The sequence below is a fragment of the Leucopleurus acutus genome, assembly GCF_964270905.1.
Source record: "Leucopleurus acutus genome assembly, chromosome: 3".
Classification (NCBI taxonomy): domain Eukaryota; kingdom Metazoa; phylum Chordata; class Mammalia; order Artiodactyla; family Delphinidae; genus Leucopleurus; species Leucopleurus acutus.
In genome coordinates, this window is record NC_139145.1 from 125,390,024 (window position 1) to 125,409,727 (window position 19,704).

General features: G+C 35.7%; 1 protein-coding gene across 1 annotated transcript in view; it reads right to left on the minus strand.

Moving 5' to 3' along the window:
* The window catches only part of RNF180 (ring finger protein 180), a gene marked incomplete at its 3' end in the record, with an annotated part of 283,378 nt that overhangs the window by 38,290 nt on the left and 225,384 nt on the right, over positions 1-19,704 (minus strand). The window contains exon 7 of the mRNA XM_082837376.1: positions 12,990-13,115. Coding sequence (XP_082693502.1) covers positions 12,990-13,115 — 126 coding nt within the window. The remainder of the gene's footprint in view (positions 1-12,989; positions 13,116-19,704) is intronic.

A 19,704-nucleotide genomic window follows, 5' to 3' on the forward strand; every position in this document is an offset into this window, starting at 1 on the left:
GTTGTGTTTGTTGCAGGCTCCTTTAATGGGACTTGATGTCCTAAACCCTATGGAGTCCACTATGGGACTGCGGATTTGTACTCTGCTTTCAGGTCCTGACCCCTCCTTGAGCACGGTCCTTTGGGTTTTTTGGTTAAGAGTTTAGCAGGTCTCTATCTCCTCTAATCTGAAAGTTCTGCTTTTCAGAGGTTGTGAAAATAACTCCTTTGTCTTCCATCCTACATGGGTTTAAAATACAGTAAATGTCTTAAGGAGGATTCTTACTATGTGTTTGTTGTAGGCATCTCTACACTATGGCTTGATTTCTAAACTCTGTGAGATTGTTGGAGATTTCATTTTGCTCATTTGGGCCAACTGCTTAGCCTCTTGTACTGCCACAGCTCTCAGCAAATGTCTCTTATGGCCATATTTTCAGACTCCTCTTCCTACCTGACATGTCAGTCCATATGGTTGTCAAAACCTCAGCTGATTTCTCTTTGCTCTAGTAGAGTCCTCTGCCTATGGCAAGACTGATCCTCAGATAATTCCCAGACTCAGAAAATACTCCCAGAGAAGCCAATAGCTGGCAATATTAGCTTTCCTGGGGGACTCGCCCCCTACTGGAATTTTACTTATCTAGCCTTCCATAGATCTTTTATTTCTTTAAAAGTATAATTTTTCTAATTCATCACTTTACTCCCAGATATTGCCATTGAGGGTGATGACTTGCCATCACTTATTGTATCCTAATGTATCTTATTATATCTTCTATATCCTAGAGAAAGAAATCTCCACTGCTGTTATTGTAAGAAATAATAAGCCTGACCTGTGTTTATCCTTGCATTTTTCAGAGTTCTGTGGCTGTTTTCTTATTTTTGTGCTCAAAATCAGGTCCCATGCATCTCTCTAACCAGGTTTCCTCATCTGTCAATTTCAACTTTGTTGCTGATGATCAAATGAGATTGCTACTCTTCCAGTGCGGAACTAAGAGATAATGGCTCTGCATCTCATATATGTAACAGGTCCACAGCATAGTGGAGATCTGCTATAATTTTTCACAACATGTTCTGATTGTTTGGGATAAAAGGTGTAATAAACACAAAGAATAACATGCAGCCATTGCACAAACCCAGAAGCATCCTCAGAGTACCTTTATACGCCTTGCCCACCTCTGCATTTTAGGGTGCATATCCACTATCACCCACAAGGGTACACCACTCATCATGATTATAGAAGAGGATAAAGTGACCAGAGGGTCTCTCAGAGACGCAGGAAGTTTTCCATTACCTCTCTTAAGTCCCATCTCCTCAACCTTCATTTTTTTTTTTTTTTTTTTTTTTTGCGGTACGCAGGCCTCTCACTGTTGTGGCCTCTCCCGTTGCGGAGCACAGGCTCCGGACACGCAGGCTCAGCGGCCATGGCTCACGGGCCCAGCCGCTCCGCAGCATGTGGGATCTTCCCGGACCGGGGCACGAACCCGTGTCCCCTGCATGCGGACTCTCAACCACTGCGCCACCAGGGAAGCCCCCATTTTTTATTCCAAGATTGACCACAATTTTCCAGGATAATTCACAGTGAATACACATATTGCCTACTGCCCCAACAATGTCATACAGTGGTCAGACCTTAGAACACTTGAACATTTCTGAAGTCTTTAGACATCGATAGTCCAGTTTGAATTTGGCTGTGTTCTTTCACTTCCTTTCTGGTCTCTCTTAATCAAAGGTTCAAAAAATACAGGATCAAGTACCAAGGTCACCTTATTATATGTTTAAACGTTTTAACTCTGTGTCATCTATTCTGCAGGGTACATAGGGAAATCATTAGTAATGGGAAAGCACGGTATTAAAACTGTGAGCTCAGGGCCAAGGTCAGATGCAGCCACCCTCTCCCAGCATAAGAATTTGCTTCCAGTGCTAATTTCAGGGGTCCTGTGGTTAGTGAGTGGGCATGTACAGGCATATGTGTGCATTTATGTTATGTATGCAAGTATTTGTAAATGAAGGTAGCATTTCCTACCAACATCCTACTTCATATAGGATTAATAAAGCAACTTCTATATATGTGAAACCATGAAGCGGATAGAATTTATGTGTGTAAGAGAGTGTGTCTGTGTGTGTGGGGGTGGTGGTGGATAAAACTTCTGATAATTTAAAAAATAACAGTTATAAAGTGGTGATATTTAAACAAAGTGTACAATTTGTATTATAATTTGGTTCAATCATAAACTTAATATAGAAGAAAAGGGTGTTTTCATTTTGAGTTCATTGCCCAATTGAATTATTCAGCCTTAGACAGAGACTATGAATTCCATGACCCAACACCAGAATAACACTGGGTCATGTGAAAAGGAATGGAAATATTCTAGATAAATGTAAGCTAGCACTTATATCTCTTATCAGGATTAACTGCACTGATGACTCTGTCAATCTTGGTTCCTTCCTCTGAAATATCTACCATTTCCAGGCATTGCATCCTCAATTTATTTTATCAGTATCCAATTGACACGGTTTCCAGTCCCATTAGTATCCCTGAAACAGGCAACCAGGACCCAGAAACCAGCTTCCATGAGGAACAGTTGAAGGAATGTGGATATTTTCTGTGTGGAATAAAGACTTCCAGAGAACATCATATATGTCTTTGTATATTTGAAGAACAGTCTTATGGAGGAAGATTAAAACAGACTTGAATCAATAAAAGGAAACTGGAAAAGGCAGATTTCATTTACACAGAAATTTATCTGAAAGAGTTGTTAAAATGGACAAACTTACTTTTTCAGGTAGTTAAGCTCCCTGTCATTGTATGTGATAAGCAGAATCTAGACATCCATCTCCGAGCATGATTGTTGAGGCTGTTCTTGTATTGGTTGGAGAAGTTACATTATGTATCTTCTTTAACTCTTTAGAATCTATGATTTTATATTTTAGTGGGATTGCATGTAACTACCTGTTTTTAAAGTAGTTTCTGATATTGTAAGGCTTATTACTGGTTTGGCTTCGAAATTTTAAACTCATTAGTAAACCCTATAGCAAAAACAGGGCCTGATTCTCCCATTAGAAAATAAATAGAAAGAAAAAGACAGAGTTCTTAGGCCCTTTCCAAAAATTATCTGTGAATAAAATCGTTTTAGTTTCAGAAGAAATGTAAAGGTTAATGAACTTTCTACTAAAGACAGCACCACATCTAAAACATATTTTAAAATCCCTCTGACTTTACCTCCAACTTTCTGAGAAGGCAGATTTCTGGGTTATATTAAATTCCTGCTGTTTGATCATGTACTGTTTTGTTCTCTATTAGAAATAAGCATTTTTTTCCATGTGGATATTCCTTCATTTATACTGAGCATGTTTAAACTTGCAGAATCAATCTAACACCTTCAGATGAACTAATGAGCAAATAAAACAATTTGCCAGGCTTTTACAAGAAATGAATGGATTTGTTATAAACATATCTCAAACACCTTCACTTCAGCTGCATGTTCTTGCCAGAAAAAATTAACACATTGGATTTTGATTTTTTTTTTTTTTTTTTTTACGGTACGCAGGCCTCTCACTGTTGTGGTCTCTCCCATTGCGGAGCACAGGCTCCGGACGCGCAGGCTCAGCGGCCATGGCTCGCGGGCCCAGCCGCTCCGCGGCATGTGGGATCCTCCCGGACCGGGGCACGAACCCACGTCCCCTGCATCGGCAGGCGGACTCTCAACCACTGCGCCACCAGGGAAGCCCAACACATTGGATTTTAAATCATGACTTTTATTATGTTTGACTTGAGTATATTTAGAAAATAAAAATTCAACACTGTGGACTTTTTTTTTTTTTTTGGCAAAAAGATCTTAGTAAAACCTCTTAGCTGGTTAACTTTATATGTGTGTATATATACATATATGTACACACACACAGACACACTTATGCAAAATTGGTTTCTTAGGAAACCAATGGTATGGCTGAAAATCATGTCAATTAGATAAAGATAAACTGAGGATGCAACGCCTGGAAACAGTAGGTACTTCAGAGAAAGGAACTAAGATTGACAGAGTCAGCAGTGTAATTGGTATCTGATAAGAAATGTAAAGTGCTAGCTCACATTTATCTAGAATATTTCCATTCCTTTTCACATAACCCATTTTATGTATAAACACATAAAATATGTATTTGTAAAAAAAAATTAAAACATGTCTGCTTACTCATCAATATTTCTAAGACACTACTTGACATGGTGAAAGGGATGGGTCTGTACTAGGTAAGTGTGAGCGAGCTTTATGGCTGAATGAATTCAAAAGAGTTGATATAAACTTCACTAATTAGGAAATCTAAAACTATGTTAAAATGTTTTGTTTTTGTGGAAAGAACACTAATTGTACGGAGCTAAAGGCATCTATGGCAATGTTTATTCTTTCCAGTTATATCCCTCACCTTCCCACCTTACTTCCTTCTACCAACTTCTGAAAATTAAGCTGAAAAGAAACAATTTTGAGAAAACAATTAACATGGCATGGATGGCATGGTATGTTGAGTACTGTGGTATAATATGGATATCACAGATCCCAATTTTCAAGTATGATCCTAATTTTGTACAATTTCATTATTTTTAATCAAGATGGTTCAATAAATATTGAATTAAGTGTGCTTTATTCTTATGAAAAATAATCAGAAATGAAGAATAACAAAAATACGGCATACAATATATTACTGAGATTACTGAGAGGGAAATTTATGACCTTAAATAATAATTTTTTAAAAATTAAAAGGATAAAAATTAATGTCCTAGAAAGCCACCTTAATATAGTATTAAAAGGACAGAATAAATTAAAAAATTGCAGTAAGGATTTAATAAAGAACAGAAATTAATGAAATTGAAAATAAAGATATGGTGAGTCAATTTCAAAAATTCATTAGTTAAAAAGAATAATAAAATTTACAAATATATAGCAAGATCAGGAAAAAAACAGGGCATGAGTAAATAATATTAATATACAAAGAGAACAGAATTATAGATACAGGAGAGATTAAATGATATGAACAACTTTTTGTCAAAAAATTTTAAAACAGAAAAAATTAATTCCTAGCAAAAAGATAAATTATATAAACTGATTCAAAAAAGAAATTGAGAAAACAAAGACATTTTGAAAAAGGAAACATAGGGGCAATCTTACTCATAAATGTAGATGTTAAAAAAAAAGAACCTCAAGCAAAAGTGGTATTCCCTGCTTTTCAAAAGTTCACTTTATGCCGTTTTTGCTTTTACGAAAGGCCTAAACTAATACCTCTTTTCACTAACTGAAAGAAATCTGAAAAGGATTTTGGCTTTTAAGCAAAAAGATGAAAATCGAAAAAAGAATTTTACGTTTGTTTTGCAGGGAGCTATCATAGAGGCAGCACATACCCCCAGTAGGCAGAGTGGCACCAAGCTTCTTCCCCAGGATTACAGCCAATATCTCAGCATCAGGCTGCCATAGCATGAACCGTGTTTGTGAGCATCTGTGCTTTATCTCAGTTTATTTTGTGTATCCGTTAGCAAGATGTGTCCTAAGGTAATTGTTTCTTTGCTTTACCCCTTTTGGCTTATGAAAAATTTCACAGGAATGCTCTACGTTCATATAGTGGGGGAAGTCTGAATTAGCAAACCAAGTTTACCAATGCACAAAAATGATCAAGTTGAGTTCTTCCCAAGAATACAACAGCAGTTTGACATTAGAAAATCTCCTACAATCTATTAATGTAATTCAGCGCATTAACAGATTGAAGAAGTAAATCCATTATAGTCATTTCAAAAATGTTGAAAAAAATCCCCAAATTAAAAATCCATTCAAGAAAGAGATTAAGAGAAAACTAGGAACAGATGGGAACTTTCTTAAAACCTGATAAACGGTATCTACCCAAGATGCAGAGCAAGAATTCTACCCAATGGCAAATATTAAAATATTCCTTTTAATATCAGAGATGCTGATATCGGTTTTTCTATTCAAAATTAAACAGAAGTCCTCGCTCAGAAAGTATGACAAGAAAAAAAAGAAGAAAAAAACGTATGATTAGTTTGAAAGATATGTGTCTTTATTTACATACAAGACAGATATGATTGTCTTCATTCAAAGCCCCCCAAACCCTATAAATAATGAAACTGAAGGTAATTTAGTAAGGTTGCTGAATATGGGATCAAAATCCCACAAGGACATTTCTATACAACAACAGAGAATAATTAACAAAACCCGGAATCACTATTTAATATTCAGAAAAGGGGGCTATTATTTGAAGAAAGACATGAACCCTCTGTAACACATGATAAGAGGTAGATTCTAGATAAAGACCTAAATGAGAAAGGTTTTTTAATATTAACTTCATAGTTTTACCTAAGCAGAAACCTTTGTGGCCTAGGAATGGGTAAGAACTTCTTAAAACTTCAAAACACAATGACAATGCAAACTTAAGGTGGATTTAATTACGTCAAAGTTCAGAATTTCAGTGAAGGACACCATGGACAAACTTAATATACAGATAATAAAATGGGATAAGAGATTTATAGTGTCTAAAGCAGAAAATGGATTAATATCTAGAATATACAAGAAATTCTGTAAAACTGATAAGGGCAGAAACCACCTTAGAAAAATAAGAAAAGCAGTTACAGAAGAGGAATCCGAAAGACTGATGAGCATTTGTAGGGATCTTAAGCTACTAGAGATCAGATAAAAGCAAATTAAATCAATACTGAGTGTTCCTAATTTCCATTCTCTGTCAACGCTTGTCATTTTCCATAGTTCTAATTTCTTCCAACCCTCATGCACTGTTAATAGGTATCTATACTGGTCATTTGGGGGAACTGTTGGCATTATTTACTCAAGTTAAGTATATTCATATTCTGTGACCCATACATTCTGCTCCTGAGTCTATAGGCCAAAGAAATTTTGACAAGGTCCATATTAGGATATTCATTAGTATTATATGTAGTGGCAGGAAGCTGGAGGTATTCTGTGTTCCAGTCAGTGAATAGTTGGATAAAATGTGGTAGATGCACACCTTAGGATAACATTATTTAGAACCCACAGATTATAAATACACATAGCTACCCGGATGCATCTAAAAGCCTAGTGCTAGATGAAAAAGATAAGAAACAGCGCAATATATAATGACACCATTCCCGTAAATTAAAATATATGCACAGAAAACAATAAACATAATTTAAGAAAACAATAAAAAAGATACAGATTAAATAAACTCAACATAATGGAAAGTAGGATATGAGGATAAAAGGAAACAAATGAGTGTGTGGACTGATGATGGTAGCTGTTAATTAAGAAGTGGGACTGCATCAACTATATGAACTCAAGGTTCAGAGGAGGAGAAAAAAGGATGACAACATAGCAAATATATGTGAATAAATCTCACCAAAACATGTATAAAACACTTGTAAAGGAAATTATCACATTTTATTATAGACATTAAATATTTAGGAGATCTAAATAAAAGAAGAGAAAAACCAGTTAGTGGATGGGGAAAGTTATTATTAGGATGTCAATTCTCCCCACATTGACTCATGCATTGAATAGGAACTTCTTCCCTTAATCCAACCTGGTTTTCATGGAACTTGACAAGATGATTCTAAAATTCAAAGAGCCAAAAAAAAAAAAGAAAAAAAAAAGGCCAAGACACTCATGCAGCAAAACAAGTTTGAAGGGAGATATCAAAACTTCTTACAAGGCTCCAGTAATTGAGACAGTATGGTATTGGCACAGGATTTGATATACAGACCAAAGGAACCAAATAAAGACCTCAGAAATAGACTCACACGAATGGAAATTTAAAATATAACAGATTAGCACTGTGAATCAGTGGGGGAAATAATGAATTATTTTCAGTAAATGGTGGTTAGAAAAAATTAAATGGGAAAAAATCCCAAAGTGACTGGCTCTCTACCCTATAACACAACCCCCCTCCCCGCCAAAACCCAGAAAATATCAACAACACAAATCATTTCGAAAATATTTGAAATACAAATATTTGAAAAATAAAATATTTTTTAAAAAAATTGAAAATATTTGAAAAATACCCAGGAAAATATGTTTATGACACTGGGGATAGAGAAGAATTTCTTAAGGCAGATAACACATGCCAGAAAGATGATAAAGAAAATGAAGAACTACAATTCATTAAAAGATATCATAGAGTGAAAAGACAAACCACAAATGAGAGAAGAGAGTTGCCATTCAAATAATTAAAAAAGGAGTCAGCAGAAAATATTTTAACACTCTCAAAAATCAACAAGAAAAATGCAATCAATAGGAAAATGGACAAAATTTGTAAAGGAATTTCACAGATGAAGAAATTCTATAACTAATACACATACAAAGTTATTTTCAATCCCTACTGGTAATTAGAGAAAGTGAAATTAAATCCCCAGTGAGATATCATTTTATACCTATCAGACTGGCAAAATCTAAAGGACTGAAAACATCAAATGTGGTAAACAAAGTTGGTGACAGATCAGCAGTCATTTAGGAAAAGGTTTGGTTTAGGTAGTCAAATTAAAGATGTGTTTTTCTTATGACCCAGCTGTTTGCTACTGGCATTTATTCTAGAGGAACTCTTATGCTCCAGGACAGATGAAAATAATATTTATAGCAGTGTTGTTTATAAACAAAAAATGGGATAACTCAGTTGTTCATCAACAGGAGAATAGATAAATTGTACCATATTCACATAGTGGGTGATAGTATAGCAGTAAAAATAAATGAATGTGGCTACGCTCACTGAAAAGACAAATCCAAGAAACATAATGCTGAGTGAAAAAGCAAATATAGAATACATACATTGTTACCCCTACAAAAGTTCAAAGACAAGCAAAATTAAATAACACTGAGTAAGTATACATATGTATACTTACTTGTGCAAAGAAATGATAAATACAAAATTCGGGGGAGGCAGGAAGCAAACAAAGGAGTACAGACGGTGCTTCAGTAATACTGGTAATTGAGTCTGGTTTGTGATTAAAATCCTACGTGCGGCTTTTCAGGCCTGACCACAGGCAATTATGGAGGCTTTACCTGGTAGGCATCACAGAAGAAAGCTGCCCTCCCCACACCAGATTTGGTGTAAAGCCAGTGCATTACAATCTCTGAAGGAGCTGCAATCAAGGTCTCAGGCCCCTGGCCTGTGATGCTCTTTCATATATTTACGGTCCTCAGCACCTGCATTCCTGGGTCCTTTATCTGAGGGCTTGGGCAGAGGGCTTCTGGATCTCTGCTGAGACCTCTTTAGAGGGGTATTAGGGAGAAACCTTAAAGATACTTTTCCCCACTCTGAATTAGTACTCAGTACTTTTCCACTCCTAGTCTTCCCGTCTTCCCCCCGCCAAAAATAAAACTCCAACACACACACATATACCTCCCTCCGGGCCCATGAAAGTGCCAAGGCCTTTTGTTCAGGGCCTCCTCAACAGTAAGATTATCCCCACATCTGTGCTGGTCGACCTGACCCTGGACCAGTGCACTGTTCCATGGGGGAAAATAGAATATTAGGGGTGGGGGGGGGTTTGGCATTTCCTCCGGTTTTACACTCTTGTTTACACCACTGTACCAAGTGATTAAAGGCTTAACTCTTTCAGTTTTGGCTGAGGCTTGCTTAGCATAGCTGAGCTCTTGATAGTAATATATTGCTTAAGTTAGGTTGTATAATAAAGCTACTTTGAACCTCCTCCATAAAAACTTATAAAAAGTTAAAGTTCTGTGGAACTTCTATGGGGAGGACAAATAAGATTAAATCACAAAGAAGCAAATATTTAATTTATAGCTTCAGTACCCCAGAGTACAAAAAGACAAAGGATACTGAGGGGTTATCAGAAAAGTGACTCATTCTTTTTAAAATGTGGGTATAGGGTAGAAGGTAGGATACAAAGGAATCTTTTAAAGCACATAATTCATACAATAAATTTTCTCTTCTTTGGTATGAAATCCTTTAAGTAAGACTGAATTTCACATTATATTTTGGGCTAAATGTAATATATTTTAAAATGTATCTATACCAAACCTATGGACAATGGGTTTCTATAGTTACTTACCATTTTATAAAACAGTATGTACTTATAAAATGTCTTTAAGTTTCTTCATTCAAACTACTGTATAAAGTTATATTTGTCCTTAAACTACTTTCTTCAAACCTTGAGGATTTTGTAATTCAATTTATCTTTTGCCTCAACCATACAAGGCTCTGTTTTTACCTCCTTTTGGTTTACATCATTACTGTACTGATTTTATTGGTCTTCTTATGTAGAAGTCCCTCTGGTTCCCTGAAGATCAGAGTTCCCCATATCTGAGCTTCTCCAACCAGACCCCCCAAAAACATCATAAGGGTAAATACTAAAACTGCACAAACTGTTCTGACAGACCATGGTTTTATAAAAGATGAAATTATATTTTATGTTTATACTGTCTGATCATCATTACACATAACAAATTCTCAAAGGTGAAAAAGGTATTAGAGATTGCCTTGCCCTAATTTGATAATTCCTTATATCTATATAGTGCAATTAGTTATAATTTAGAATGTGCTTTCACATCAGCTCATTTGATCCTTGTAATTGCATTAATTAGGAATATATAATTATTACCATCTTACAGATCAGAAACAAACAAAAGAAGAGGTTTCTATGATATCCCTGAGGTCATACATTTAGTTAGACATGAACTCAGAAATAAGTATTCCTTGTCCTCTGTACAAGCATGAGACACTCTATACTAAAGCACAGACACTTTCTACTTGTCCTAAACTTGTGGGACAACTTGTAAAATATTAAAATAAAATAGTATGAAAGTGAAACACTTCCAAACTCATTCTATGAGGCCACCATCATCCTAATACCAAAATCAGACAAAGATACCAGAAAAAAAAGAAAATTACAGGTCAACATCATTGATGAACACAGATGCAAAAATCCTCAACAAAATACTAGCAAACTGACTCCAACAGTACATTAAGAGCCAGAGCAATCCTGAGAAAAAAAATGGAGCTGGAAGAGTCAGACTCCCTGACTTCAGCCTGTACTACAAAACTACAGTAATCAAAACAGCATGGTACTGGCAAAAATACATAAATATAGATCAATGGAACAGGATAGAAAGCCCAGAAATAAACCCACCCACTTATGGTCAATTAATCTATGATAAAGTGGGCAACAACATACAATGGAGAAAAGACAGTCTCTTCAGTAAGTGGTGCTGGGAAAACTGGACAGCTACATGTAAAAGAATGAAATTAGAACATTCTCTAACACCATATACAAAAATAAACTCAAAATGGATTAAAGACCTAAATGTAAGACCAGATACTATAAAAGTCCCAGAGGAAAACATAGGCAGAACACTCTTTAACATAAACCACAGCAATATTTTGGGGGGACCCATCTCCTAGAGTAATGGAAATAAAAGCAAAAATAAACAAATGGGACCTAATTAAACTCAAAAGCTTTTGCACAGCAAAAAAGACCACAAACAAAACAGAAAGGCAGCCTATGGAACAGGAGAAAATATTTGCAAATGATGTGACCAACAAGGGATTAATTTCCAAAATATACACACAGCTCAATATCAAAAAAACCCAACCCAATCAAAAAATGGGCTGAAGACCTAAACAGACATTTCTACAAAGAAGACATACAGATGGCTACTAGGCACATAAAAAATGTTCAACATGGCTAATTATTAGAGAAATGCAAAGCAAAACTACAATGAGGTATCACCTCAAATCAAAAAATCTACAAATAATGCTGGAGAGGGTGTGGAGAAAAAGGAACTCTCCTACACTGTTGGTGATAATGTAAATTAGTACAGTCACTATAGAGAATGGAGTATGGAGGTTCCTTAAAAAACTAAAAATAGAGTTACCATATGATCCTGTAATCCCACTCTTGGTCATATATCTGGAACAAACTCTAATTCAAAAAGATACATGCACCCCTATGTTCATAGCAGCACTATTTACAATAGCCAAGACATGGGAACAACCTAAATGTCCACTGACAGATGAATGGATAAAGATGTGGGGTGTGTGTGTGTGTGTGTGTGTGTGTGTGTGTGTGTCTATATATCTATATCTATGAATGATGGAATATTACCCAACCATAAAAAAGAATGAACTAATGGCATTTGCAGCAGCATGGATGAACCTAGAGATTATCATAGTAAGTGAAGTGTAAGACAGACAAAGACAAATATCATATGGTATCACTTATATGTGGAATCTTAAAAAAAAAAGATACAAATGAACTTATTTACAAGACAGAAATAGACCCATGACATAGAAAACAAACTTATGGTTACCAAAGGGGAAAGGGTCAGGGAAGGGATAAATTAAGAGTTTGGGATTAACATACACATACTACTATACATAAAATAGATAACGAACAAGGACCTACTGTATAGCACAGGAAACTAGACTTAATATCTTGTAATAACCTATAAGGGAAAAGAATCTGAAAAGGAATATATATATATGTGTATATACATACATATTTAAAACTGAATTGCTCTTCTGTACACCTGAAACTAACATGACATGGTAAATCAACTATACTTCAATAAAAGAGAAATAATTTATTAAAATAAAACAGATTAGAACCAATAAAATGAAATGAACTTAAATTATGATAATGAGTTGTTCAAAACCTTTATAAGGAATACCAATGCTTTTGTCAAATATACCTTTTGTCAAATCTGTTACTTTTGAGTTCATTATCTACATATTAAACATTACTGACATCAAGGCAAAGTAAATTTAATCATGAATTTTTCTCAGATTTTGCTCTTACTGTATAGTCTCCATTTTTTTCATATGTACACCTGTAGCTTTCAGTAAAAGGATACTTAGCAAAATCCTTACTTAAAATTGACGAGTAAAGAAATATTTTTCTACTAATATATCTAAGGCAGAAAGAAAACAGCTTTAAAGAAGACCTTGGACAATGTTACCAGACTTTTTTTCCTTTTCTTCCTTTTTTTTTTTTTTTTTTTGCATTAGCTTCCTTACCTCCAAAAAGATGGAATGCTTTTCTGCGGCTTGGTAGGGGCCACTTTGCAGAGCTGGATTTCTGAAAGCTTTGTTTTCTTTTCAAATATTCTTTAGTAAAGAATGTTTTTGTGGCATTGTTCAGTTCTAGAGTAAAGCAAAAGAAAATAGTATTTTTAAACATTAATTTGAGTAAAATGGCAAGAACCTGAAAAATGGTTGTTGTAGTATTTTGATAATAAATTCAGATCTCTTTAAGACAGTGAAGACAAAAGTACAGTCAACTTTTTTTTTTAACCCAAGCAAACCTAACTCCTCTGAATTTGATGCAACTCTGATATGCCTACACATAGAACACACACCTACTGAGCAGCTCCTATGTCAGATACCACACCAGATATGCAGAACACAGTGATGAATGAGACATAGCCCTGCCCTCAAGAAGACTGCAGTCTAAACGTTGTAAATAAACAGGTAGACCAGAAAAAGGGGGGAAACGTGTTATGGGTGTAGCAATAGAATAACTAGAGTGTAACCATGGCTCAGGAGTGATAATGAAAAGGAAAAATCCTTAGAACTTTTTATGTCATAGTCTCTTTATTTCATTCCATATGTGATGGGTTGACCATTTAGATGCTAACGCTGCTGATATGAAGAAGTTTAAAAGATGTAGAGATAAATTCTCAACCTTTCAGAAACATTAATGAGTTAAAGAGAAAAGGAAAATATTCATTTGAAATAAACGAATACCAAAGATCACATATGATGACATTCACTTTATTTTTAAAATTTTATTTATTTATTTATTTAGGCTGTGCTGGGTCTTAGCTGCACCACGCAGGATCTTTTTTTTTTTTTGCAGTACGCGGGCCTCTCACTGTTGTGGCCTCTCCCGTTGCGGAGCACAGGCTCCGGACGTGCAGGCTCAGCGGCCATGGCTCACGGGCCCAGCCGCTCCGCGGCACGTGAGATCTTCTCGGACCAGGGCACGAACCTGTGTCCCCTGCATCGGCAGGTGGACTCTTAACCTCTGTGCCACCAGGGAAGCCCCACTCAGGATCTTTTAGTTGAGGCATGCGGGCTCTTAGTTGTGGTCCAGTGGGTAAGACTCTGCGCTCCCAATGCAGGGGTTTGCTCTCTGGTGGGGGAACTAGATCCCACATACATTCACTTTAAGAGTCTCTGGATACGAGCCAGGGAAAGCAAGGCATGATCCGAGTTGAACTGTTCGATGGAGAAGTTCTTCTCAGGCAGGCCAGTGTAGAGCTGGTTACTAACTGAGAAATAAAGTAGTCTTTCTATCAATGATGCCCTCTTACTTTCATCCCACAATTATTCCTATACTATCTTCTCTGTTTCCATCCTTCAGGCTTTGAGCTTCTGCTCAAACCAGTTACATCAAATTATCTCTATTTTTCCTAATTACTCTCCAGGATTGATTCTTTCCTTAAGCAATTCACAGGGAAAACAGATTCTCAGAGTTTACATTTAACAGCAAAAGAAACAATGTAAAAAACAGACCACTCCAAGCAAGGGAGGTTAAGTATTAAACTGGCAACTCCCTTCCCCATTCTACACCCAAGGGCCAGTAATTAAAGCACACAAGATAGAGAAAAAGTAATTTCATAGTCTGTGTACTCATCGTGTATGTTGGAGGTTGTTATGGCTAGTGAATGTTTTATCCTTCATATGTTTAACAGTTAAATCATTTCAGATTGGATATTCTCACAGTGTTTTCTGCAGCAGTGCACAGGTGTTTTATCAACGTCCACTCTGCCCACTGCCTGTGAACAGCCCCTTAGTGTAAGATGGTCATGGCACTACTACCTGGTTAAAAGGACTCATCAGTGTCATTCATACTGATGAAGAGAATGGAAGAGATTATCAAATGACTTATAACACATTCACTTATAGTAACAATTCTTGCAGGGCTTATCCTTAAGCAGTGATGACTGTAATTCAGGTTATTTTCTGAGAAATTAAAAATCCTATAAGTGGTATTGTGTTAACAATTAACTCTAGGGCAAATTGACTCACAACTTCCTAAATGGCTTTAAAAGTAAGACCAGTGTGGTGGGTAAATGATTTCATGTGGGAGATAATATAAACCAAGGTGAAGAGTTTGAAACTCAAGAATTCTTATTCCCCTCCTTTCTATTTCTCCTCTCCACCTCCTCCTCCTTCTGGAGAGCTTGTAGCCATGCTCTAAAATGTGGATGCAATAACCAGAGGATGCCACTGCACTGCCCTCTCTTAAAATGAAAACTTATTTGGAAGTGTAATTGATTTCAGTAAACCAGATCAAAAAGACATTCTTGTAAGAGTTGGCCAATAAGTGCAGTTTTGAAAGCTGGTCACAAATCAAACTTCTCTTAGATGATACATGAGAGAGGTAAAAGTAATAATGATAACTGTGATATTTTTGTTTTCTAGCTTCAAGGAACTTATTACACAATGCACTTTTAACCTACATAACAAACCCATGTGATTAATGCACCAAAGAAAAAAAGGGTTCATAAAAATATTTATAATACCTACAAAAACTATGATCAGAGAAATTACTAAAATGTGCAAAATGAGATGGGAGATGTACCTACATTTTGTTGAACATAAATACATGTGTCCATAACATAATCTTATGAGATGTTGGAAGATTTTATTTATTACACTGATCTGAAAGGCCTTTGGAGAAAAGAGGACCTAGAAGCCCTTTTCCCTCCATTTCTGGGGCAAATAAGAACTGGGTTCTTATGCTTCTTAACTGTGGCACCTTTCGTAAGTTGTTGAACTTCTCTTTGTACTCACTTTCTACCCTATCTCTGGCAAACACTTATTTTGCAATAGCTATGTGCCTAGCACTTTACTGGTATAGCTATAAATATAGAAATTAATTAAATGTAATTCCTGTCTGCTGGGCATTGTACTAGATCACTGATTCCAAAATACACATCTGGAGCCTGGCTATGCATCAAAATTGCTGAGGGCACTTGTTAAAAAGACAAATTCTAGGACCTTGCCCAGATATTACTGAAGCAGAATTGCTGTGGATGTGACCTAGAAGTCTGTGCTTTCTACATGCTCCTTGGGTGATTCTGATGCACAGTCAAATTTGATAACCACTGGATGAAATGACCTTAAATCCTTTTCTGTTCTAAAATTACTTGAATTTATTTAAATAGGTTAAACCTTATATCACTCTGGTATAAACTGTACAAACCTTACCCAAGGATGTTGTTCTTTCTATAGAACAGTGTTGCTTCATTCTAGTGGCATTTGAACTTGGAACTCCAGGATATTGCAACAAAAAAAATATTCAGTACTACCTTTCTCAGAATTATTTGGAAGAAGCACTGAGAAAAATCTGAAGGCAGACCAAGATGTAGGGCTTGGAGTAAAAGGTGATAAAAACTACCTTTATCTCCTCCTTTGCCAACCCTACCTCTTAGGGAGTAGAGGCTTCTTAATACAATATACATTATAATGTATTAGATGTAATCAATATTTCATATCATTCAATATGCTAGAAAAAGACAAAACCCTGAATATCCTGGAAAGATTCTAAAGTCTACTCAAATGGTACATTTAGTTAAATGTGGTGGCAGTACCAGTGGAAACAGCAGCATCTTTGCGTGACACTATCATAGAAATAGTAAATAAGTGTTAAGATAAGAGATCCAGTCTTCTTGACTTGGCTGAATGCAGGAGTCAATCACCAACTACATAAAAACATAATTCACGTTATTACATTGTATATTACCATGAGTTTCACTGTATCGTATCATAAAGAATAAAATAAGAACAACCACATACACAGCACAATTTTGAACTACAGACAGTACCAATAGGGTAGTGTAACTCTGATTTCTGCTTTATGCTTCAATATGGGCAATTTTATATTTAAACAACTAATTATAATTAAGCAAATATTTGTTAGTAATAGTTTTAAGCATTCTGCTAAGTATAAGAGTTAAAACTGTGAAACAGGCATAGTACCTGCATTAAATCCTATCTAGTAAATAGGTAACCATTAAGTTATGAGGTAAGTGCCATGATAGGGTTAATTCAGGCCTTAGGGTCCTATTAACAAGGGGAATATAATAAGAGTATTATTATAAATACAGGGCACAGTCATTTAGATGGACCCAGTGGTATTATGTTCTAATTTAAAAGCCTAGGATATATGTGTCCACCCATCTCATTTAGATTATTAAAGGCCTTGTTTACCTACTTAAAATTATGTCTCATTATAATGAAAGCTTTTGTTCCCTACAATTCCCTTCCGAGTCCTATGTTGTTTGATACATAATATTTCATTTTTCACAAAGATGCAACTTGCAAAAAGATGATTTGACAAAAAGAAATTTGCAGCATGTTTTAATAAAAGTTAAAAAAAAAGACTACTTCTCCAAGAGTTTTACATTATATATATAGAATGAGCCCTGATTTTAAGTGGAAATCCAACTTTCCTTCATTTCAACAGGCACTGGACATGCTTGTTCACAGGCATTATTTGGTTCCAGGAGATTAATGTACAATAAAGGACATTTGCAAGGAATAGACAAGATTGTGAATGAAGAGTCCCAATCAGTGGGCATTTATATAAAAAGGGAGATTTCTAACAAAACAATCTTTACCAGCTGATGCTTAACCCTCATTTTTTAAACATAGCATTTAGTTTAAGTAACCTCTTGTGAGATGATCTTTAGAACTTTTAGATTAGTCTCATCTCACTCTTCTTCTTTAATATGTTGATGTGTATGTTTATATATTTAATATGATGAAAAATAGTAATTTTTCAAGAACATACAATCTAAGATAGTTTTCTTTGTATTGTTTTACAGCAGCAGGAGTAAAATTGAGTGAGGATGCTGCTTCAAGGGGATTTGAGATCTTTCCCTTACACAGGAACAGAGAAGGGCTAATATATTGACATTTGAGCTCACTTTACTAGATATCAATGAAAATCTATAAACTATCTTAAAACTGTCTTCAGGGTTTCAAGGGCAATGCTTGATCTGCACCTCTGCAAGAGAGGCAAGAAAGTCTCACTTGTAAGGGACCCTAATTCTCCTAGTGAAACTCATTTTATACCCATGTGAGCACCCAGAAAGGTTCATCTATGAGGGGAACACTACCAGTTAGAGAAAACTGGAGTCTGCTATTGCAGCTTGCATTTAACAGAATATGACTACTTTGACTCAAAGAAATATGAGTAAGATAAGCCTCAGAACCAACTCTTCAGACCTGGCAGGTTCTCACCCTAGGGCGGCTGCAAGGTCTCCTAGTAACTGCATGTCCTATGTGATTTGGTAGCAAGAGGAACTCTGAATGTTGGGAAAGAGAGACCAACCAGGAGTATCTCATTAATACTTATGAATATTTATCTATGTATCCTCTGAATATAAATTTTAACCTGATTTTCTTACCCTTTCCTAGTGAACTGTTCAAAGTTAAAATCTAGTTAGGAAGTTCCATCTCCAACTAAATATGTAGCCTGATGACAGAGGCACATACAACAGGGACCAAACCAAACCAAAAACAAAAATTCTATATTTGACACTTTGTCAAAGTGGAGCTATGGATTTTACAATATACAAGTCATTACAGAATATAATTTATGCTTAACTGATGTTAATATTTAGGAGTTCCTATTTCATTAGGTAGATAAACTACAGTTAAAATTTTATCCATTTTAATGTAATAATTCCACTTAATATTTGGTACTGCAATATTTTATACCCATCATTTTTATACCTGAATAGGAAAAGAGTTGTTACAAATACTTTAACCCTTTGGCCCAGGAGAAATCTGCTAGTACTATAAGATCTTCTCAGGTTAGAGAATTTATCCAAGCTTTCATCTCAGCCATCTTGTGTTTAAGTTGTGCTTATTGATGTCCTTTAAGACTCTGGAGCATTAAGAATTATTTCAGTAACTGTTTCATTACCCAAGAATAACTAGTTTACCCTCTGTTAGAGGAATAATAAGGCCAAGAGGAGATCTACTAAATTAAGCCCAATTCAACAATAACCTTTATTGTGCTCTTAGTATGATAAAGACAAAATGCTAAGTACTTTGTACGGTTATGATGTATACTGTTATTATTTTGTATTTAAAGTTACACTTCAAGATTTAGAAAAAGGCTTTTGAAAGCCTATGGATAGGGATATACTAGTGGATCTTCAAAACAGATAGTTAGTGGGAAGCAGCCACATAGCACAGGGAGATCAGCTTGGTACTTTGTGACCACCTAGAGGGGTGGGATAGGGAGGGTGGGAGGAAGGGAGATGCAAGAGGGAGGGGATATGGGGATATAAGTATATGTATAGCTGATTCAATTTGTTATAAAGCAGAAATTAACACACCATTGTAAAGCAATTATACTCCAATACAGATGTTAAAAAAAAAAAAGGTTATCACAGCATCCATTCTTGGCTTCAAAGAATCCATGATTCTCTTGTCTTCTGTATGAAAAGAAACAGGACTCCATCCTCCCTGCCCACAATCATATTTAATGCTGCACTTCGGTTTACTTATTTATTTTTAAAAACTGTCAAAGTAACACAAGCCCATGGTTTGAAAAGATCCAAATGATGTTAAAAGGCTCAAAAAACCAAAACCAAAACCAAAACAACAATGAAGATCTATTCCACTCCCTCTATATCTAGCTCCACTCACAATCCCCAGGGACTGTTTTAAATATTCCTGTTTTCAAGCTTTTTTCTGGAGATTAACC